The sequence below is a fragment of the Curcuma longa genome, chromosome 13 (genome assembly GCF_044706935.1).
Source record: "Curcuma longa cultivar G26 ecotype Majalengka, Jawa Barat chromosome 13, ITB_CL_G26_1.1, whole genome shotgun sequence".
In the NCBI taxonomy this organism is placed as follows: Eukaryota; Viridiplantae; Streptophyta; class Magnoliopsida; order Zingiberales; family Zingiberaceae; genus Curcuma; species Curcuma longa.
In genome coordinates this window covers 9,154,781-9,162,179 of record NC_133873.1, presented here as the reverse complement: position 1 = coordinate 9,162,179, position 7,399 = coordinate 9,154,781, and the positions used below count along the sequence as shown (strand labels likewise).

The following is a 7,399-nucleotide window of genomic DNA, read 5'->3' as shown; positions in this document are numbered from 1 at the left end:
TTGCGAAGACGTCCAAACGCCGACATGGGCTGCAATAAACAGAAAATTAAGAAAAAAAATCAAGAATTGTACTTGAATGACTTGTAAATATTTTTTTAAAAATAAAATATCATGCATAATTAATTGCGATTTTTTTGCAAAAAAAAAAAAAACGTGCTGTCCAAATTTTAAAAATCTAGAACACCATCCACATGGTGATTCAGATTTCGCTAAAAGAATCAAACTAAAAAGGTACAATGAAGTGGAATGAAGCGAGGTTATTTGTAGGACGAACAGACTCGTCTCACCAAACACATCTTCATAAGAAATCTTCCAAATTTTCGTGTCTGGCAAAGTCAAGGGCCAGCTTAGACATTTTGCCCGTCCAGGGCAGGGCAGAGGAGACTTGGCCTTTATATTTGGTGGAGTAGTTGGTATGCCATCAACAATTACCATCTCCATCTCCATCTCCATCTTCTTCCATTCCCCTCCGCTTCTTCTCCAACGCTTATTTCCGATTCCCTGGGGCTCCCAGTAACCACCTCCATGAGCTACTACTGGCTCTCTCCCTCTCTGCATTGATTGATGTGGCAGGATGATGTCGAAGGTCCCCTGGTGGTCGACTCTGCTCCCCGGGTGCTGCGGCAGCGAGAACAAGAGCCGGGCGTCCAAGGCAACGGCGAACGCAAAGGCGCCGATGGAGAAGCAGTCATCCTTCTCCGACATCAGCTCCTCGACTGGCATGCTGTCCCCTGAGGACTTGTCGGTATCTCTGGCCGGGTCAAACCTCTACGTCTTCACTTTGGCCGAGCTGAAGGAGGCAACCAAGGGCTTCTCCATGAGCAACTTCCTTGGGGAAGGCGGGTTCGGGCCGGTCTACAAAGGATTCATCGACGAGAAGCTGAAGCCCGGGCTGAAGCCTCAGCCGGTGGCCGTGAAACTCCTCGACTTGGACGGAGGGCAAGGCCACAAAGAGTGGCTGGTGAGGCCTCCTCTCTCTCTCTCTCTATCCTAAACCCTGTCTCCATATCGTTGTTTCCCTCATACTCTTGCGATATTTGATCAGTTCATGCGTGTGGGTGATGCAACAGGCCGAAGTGCTGGTTCTTGGACGTCTCAGGCATCCTCACCTTGTCAAACTGATCGGCTACTGCTGTGAAGATGAACAGAGGCTGCTCGTCTATGAATTCATGCCCAGGGGAAGCCTGGAAAACCACCTCTTTAAAAGTATGCCTTTTTCTCATTTTCACCACTTGGATATCATCAACAAACTTCATTCTTAATCCATCCACTAGTTGTTGACATCCACTTCTAAACAACTAATTGGTTTGTAATCATTTTATATATATATATTTGTCGCATATCCGACTGGCTGTTTAATTAAGGTGTAAACTAAGGGTTATAATTAACATGATTTAGCCATTTAATTCGAACTATCCAGTTGCAATTCTCTGATCTAGATGTGGCTTGGTGGACCTTAATCTGCACAATTAGTAGGCTAAGTACAGACTCTCTTCCCATGTCCTTTTCATAGCTCTTATACAAATGATACTGTGAGAGTTTATCAGCTTAACAACCGAGCCATCATTTTTCTGTTTTTTGACCCTTAATTAGTTAAATTTATATTTAGTTCTTTACATACGACCTAATGCTAATAACTTTATTAAAAAAATATAAATTAATTAACTATGTTTTTGCTGCAGTTAGCTTCTTATTTTTCACTGTGTATAGAAGTCCTTGATATTCCAAGTATTGTCGTCTTCCTAACATATTGTCAGACTTAATTACGCATGCCTGCATCACAAAAATAAGAAAAGTAATATGTAACGGAGGAACTTCACGGAGTCAGTTATCAACTCGAGAAAAGGAAGTCAACTCAGTTGAATGTTCAGCAATTCATTCTATTTGTTTACTCGAGACAATTGACTTGAGATATTATCAAGAGACTTTCTTCACCAATTTTGATGCTGTTGAAAGGACCGTATAAGATATAATTTATAGTTGGTTCATCCACTTTAATTCCTACGATAAATATCAAGTTTGCTTGATATGAGCAGGATATTTTGCCTCTTTGCCATGGTTGACACGGCTAAAGATTGCGCTGGGAGCGGCCAAGGGATTAGGATTCCTCCATGATGCCGAAAAGCCAGTGATATACCGGGACTTCAAGGCTTCAAACATCTTACTAGATTCTGTAAGTCTACTTGTTCCAACTCGCTTCATCCTATTCCAATAAGCCGAAAACCATTGGCTTCAAGATTGAGTAAACAAGTGCTTCAATTTAGAAATTACAAGGAGATAAAGTACTTGCTCAAACATATCGATTTCTGTTAGGCTGCGAGGCACTGAATAGTGTGCACCAATTATGGGATCCATGATTGCCTAATCGAACAACGACTTTGAAGTCAATAACTTGTAATTTGGAACTACCCTGAAAAAAAAGATGAACTGGAGAGGAATTATTGGAGTCGCAATAACTGACTGATTGCATGCAGCTAATAAAATATAACATCCCTTCCACATGAAAAAAAAAATTGCAGGTTGCGAACGTTTTCAAAAGCGTGCAGTGACTTTAGTCAGTGAATTATTGTTGCAGGAGTACGAGGCAAAGCTGTCGGACTTCGGCCTGGCCAAAGACGGCCCTGAGGGAGATGAAACACACATCACCACGCGGGTGATGGGCACGCACGGGTACGCCGCGCCGGAGTACATCATGACCGGTAAATCAGAGCTTTGCGCTGTCTTCTCTTCGTGGCTGATCGCAGACTGAGTGCTTTATGAATTTCTCAGGCCACCTGACGGCGAAGAGCGACGTGTATAGCTTCGGCGTGGTTCTGCTGGAGCTGCTCACTGGCCGACGGTGCGTCGACAAGGGGCGGCCGATCCGGGAGCAGAACCTGGTGGAGTGGGCGCGGCCGTGTTTGAACGACCCCCGAAAGCTGGGCCGCATCATGGACCCCAGCCTCGACGGCCAGTACTCCACCTCCGGCGCCCAGAAGGCGGCCTCCCTGGTGCACCAGTGCTTGAGCCAGGGTCCCAAGCGCCGTCCCCACATGTCCACGGTGGTGGACACCCTGAAGCCGCTCCTGGAGCTGGAGGACGCGCCGGTGGGCCCCTTCGTGTACGTTGCGCCGGCGACGGATGACGACGCAGGCAACGAGCCAGCAGAGAAGGAGAAGGACCACGGCCACCGGCGTGGACGCCGGCAAAAGCTAAGATCACCACGGGAAGGGAACCTCTCCGACGCGGCGCTTTGCCGAGAGGTAGGTAATCGACTGCGGAGAAACTCGACATTGCAGCAGTAGCAGCAGAGGCCGATGGATAAATGAGACGGAATCAAAGGATCTGATAGGAAAGGCATTGCTCTGTTCAAGCAAGGTAAGCCATTTACATGAATGTGTTTGTTATATGTCACGTAGCATCTCTCCATCGAGGAGCTTCAAATTGAGTGCTCCAAATAACTTTCACTTGCTTGCGCCCAACTACACTTATATTGATAGTTTTATTGAATGTGCTTGTTTTACTGCTCCTGCGTACGCCTGACCTGGACCCATAATCTATGTGTTGATTATGGGTTGGGCTCTTAATATATGAATTGGTCTGTCCAGCAGTCAATTTAATCGTCGATTCATTAAAAAAAATTAATTATTAAAATTTTATTTAGATTTTTTAATGAAAATTTTTAATTTATGATATTTTAATAATATTAATTGTATGGTTTAATATTAATTAACCTATTCTACTTTCATTTAATTTTTTAACTTATTTATCTTGAGTTCTATTATCTTTTTATTTAAATTAATTTTTTTTAAATTTATTTATCTTGAATTCTTTGATAGGGGACCATTCTATCTTTCTATTTAAATTAATTTTTTAAATCTATTTATCTTAAAATATTTGATGTGAGACTATTCTACCTTTTTATAAAGTAAATTTTACAATCTATTTATGTTGAATTATTTAATATGAATTTAGGAATCTTATATAACTCTCTTAATTACTCACTGAGCTTATTTTATTTATTAATATTGAAATTATAAAAAATATCTATAACTTATTTGATAAAAATTATTTAACTTGAATAATTATTTATATAAAAAATAATTTAATTTGTTTAATAATAAAATTATCTATGAACATCTAATAATTAAAAGATATAATTTATGTGATATATATATATGTATATAGTGTAGGGTCCCCAAGGATGTCTGTATCTCCACAATAGCATGATATTGTCCACTTTGGGCCTAAGACCTCATGGTTTTATTCTTGGGCTCTCCCCAAAAGTCCTCATACCAATGGAGATACTTTCCATCCTTTTAAACCCATGATCTTTCCCATGTATTTTAGATGTGGGACTATGTTTGCACCTTTGCAACCCAACATATAGACTCGACCTGAATTCCTAATCAAAAATAAAATAATCTTAAACTATGAACCAAAATTGTGAATCAGCAGTTTTGAATCATAAATCCTAATCATCTTGAATGGATAAAGGGTCGACGTATGAGGGCACCGACGATGTTCAACAAAATCTCTCCACCATTCAAGTCAGCTCTATTCCCAATGAGAAATGAAAGAAATGAGTTATTCTAGGTGTGTATGTGTACGTGCATACCTTATTTTTAGATTCACTTACTCTATCATGGGATGCAATCTTTCATCGTACTTGGTCGAGACCGTAAGATCGAGTTAGAGCGCTAGAGGGGAGAGGGTGAATAGTACTTCATCACTTTTTCAATCATTCAGAAAATTTAAGTAAACTCAAAGTACGAAAAGTAGCAAAAATAAATGAATAAAACACTTTTATTTACTTGGTTCACAGTCACATATTGCTACTTCAAGACCCATGATCCTTAATCCTTTCGGATGAGCAATCCACTATTAAATTCCCCTCTTACGAGAAGGAGTTTTTGCTTTACAAAATATGTTAAGAATGGTAAACTTTTATCATCCTAATAACTTAAGTACAAATAGAAAATACAAATGTTATCCATGATGAAGATAGTAGTGAGGCGTAGAAGTCGATGTAGTTATTTGGCGTTACAATGACGTACTGGATGGATTGTTCACACGCAGAAAGTCATCGTAATAACGTATGAATTGTGTATTAGGGTTTACCCTTACAACTGCATATAAAGGCCAATTCGGGCGCTTAGAAGTCCTTTCAGGCATCTCCACATCATCCTGTCGATCCATTTTCGATGCTGACTTAGTATCTTCTGAGCGTCTGTATCCCTTCTGATGTTGGGATCGTCCCGGTGCAATGCGCGTGTTTTCACATTTTGGAAATGCGCGCAGTGAAAATAAAACAACAATAATTATTCAAAGGATCTGATAGTTTTATTGAATGTGCTTGTTTTACTGCTCCTGCGTACGCCTGACCTGGACCCATAATCGGGTCGGATAGGTTACCTGTTGACTCAGTTTAACGGATCCAATTAGCAATCGGCCGGGTTGCTCTTAATCTATGGGTTGATTATGGGTTGGGCTCTTAATATATGAATCGGTTTGTTCAGCAGTCAATTTAATCGTCCGATTCATTAAAAAAATTAATTTTTTAAATTTTATTTAGATTTTTTAATTAAAATTTTTTATTTATAATATTTTAATAATATTAATTGTATGATTTAATATTAATTAATTTATTCTATTTTCCTATTTAAATTAATTTTTAACTTATTTATCTTGAGTTCTATTATCTTTTTATTTAAATTAATTTTTTAAATTTATTTATCTTGAATTCTTTGATAGGGGACAATTCTATCTTTCTATATAAATTAATTTTTTAAATCTATTTATCTTAAAATATTTAATGTGAGATTATTCTACCTTTTTATAAAGGAAATTTTACAATCTATTTATCTTAAATTATTCAATATAAATTTATTAATCTTATTTAACTCTTTTAATTATTCACTGATCTTATTTTATTTATTAATATTAAATTTATAAAAAATATCTATAAGTTGTATGATAAAAATTATTTAACTTGAATAATAGTTTATATAAAAAATAATATAATTTATTTAATAATAAAATTATATATGAATATCTAATAATTAAAAGATATAATTTATGTGATATAAACTCGATCTGGATTCGTAATCGAAAATAAAATAATCTTAAACTATGAACCAAATGATGAATCAGCGGTTTTGAATCATAAATCATGATCATCTTGAATGGATAAAGTTAAGGGTTGATGTTTGAGGGCACCCTCGTCAATGTTTGACAAAATCTCTTCACCACTCAAGTTAGCTCTATCCCCAATGAGAAATGAAAGAAATGAGTTTTTCTAGGTGTGTATGTCTATTCCTTATTTTTATATTCACTTACTCTATCATTGGATGCAATCTTTCATCTTACTTGGTCGAAATTGTAAAATCGAGTTAGAGCGCTAGAGGAGAGAGGATAAATAGCACTTCATCACTTTTTTACTCATTCAGAAAACTTAAGTAAACTCAAAGTACGAAAAGCAGCAAAAATAAATAAATGAAACACTTTTATTTACTTGGTTCACAATCACAGGTTGCTACTCCAAGACTCATGATCCTTAATTGTTTCATATGGACAATCCACTATTAAATTCCCCTCTTACGAGAAGGAGTTTTCGCTTTACAAAATATGTTAGGAACGGTAAATTTTTATCATCCTAATAACTTAAGTACAAAAGAGAAAATACAAATGTTATCAACGAGGAAGATAGTAGTGAGGCGTAGAAGTTGATGTAGTTCTTTGGCATTACAATGACGTATTGGATGGATTGTTCACACGTAGAAAGTCATCATAATAGCGTATGAATTGTGTATTAGGGTTTACCCTTATAGCTGTATATAAAGGCCAATTCGGGCGCCTAGAAGTCCTTTCGAGCATCTCCACATCATCCTGTCAATTCATTTTCGATGCTGACTCAGTATCTTCTGAGCGCCTGTATCCCTTCCGGTGTTGGGATCGTCCCGGTACAATACGCATGTTTTCACATTTCGGAAATGTGCATAGTGAAAATAAAATAACAATAATTATTCAAATTATTACAACACATGCATGCATAATTAGGAAATAGTCAGTAGAAGACATAGCCAGAATTTATAATTTTATAGAATCTATTATTCTACGCATACCTAGCGTATAATGCTAAGCGGGAAGGACATCAATTGCACAGTTTGTAGGATCGAAAACACGCTAGAGGGGGGGGGGTGAATAGCGTGTTTACACGCTTTTCGATTTTTCGGAAATCTTTCTAGTACGGAAACGGAAGCAGTTAAATAATAAGTGCAGAAGTAGAAATACAAAGAAAGTAAAACAAGTTGACACGGTTGTTTTTACTTGGTTCACAGCGCAACGCTGCTACTCCAAGGCCCACGGTCCTCAACCGTTTACGTTGGACAATCCACTAAGATACTTGTCCCTTTTCGGC

General features: G+C 37.9%; 1 protein-coding gene across 1 annotated transcript; it reads left to right on the top strand.

The window, feature by feature from the left end:
* The first annotated feature begins 440 nt into the window (after nucleotides 1-440).
* Nucleotides 441-3,489, top strand: LOC141843864 (serine/threonine-protein kinase RIPK-like). The gene is made up of 5 exons (XM_074731881.1): nucleotides 441-961; nucleotides 1,071-1,206; nucleotides 2,037-2,173; nucleotides 2,576-2,699; nucleotides 2,770-3,489. Exons 1-5 carry the CDS (start codon nucleotides 575-577, stop codon nucleotides 3,282-3,284), a joined length of 1,299 nt encoding a protein of 432 aa, XP_074587982.1. The 5' UTR covers nucleotides 441-574; the 3' UTR covers nucleotides 3,285-3,489.
* The last annotated feature ends 3,910 nt before the right edge of the window (nucleotides 3,490-7,399 follow it).

Bases quoted from the DNA above. Each gene is read 5' to 3' on its own strand.
- LOC141843864 (XM_074731881.1), top strand. From the start codon at position 575: ATGATGTCGAAGGTCCCCTGGTGGTCGACTCTGCTCCCCGGGTGCTGC. The intron at 962-1,070 runs GTGAGGCCTCCT...GTGATGCAACAG, and splicing joins AAGGCCACAAAGAGTGGCTG to GCCGAAGTGCTGGTTCTTGG. The intron at 2,174-2,575 runs GTAAGTCTACTT...TTATTGTTGCAG, and splicing joins CAAACATCTTACTAGATTCT to GAGTACGAGGCAAAGCTGTC.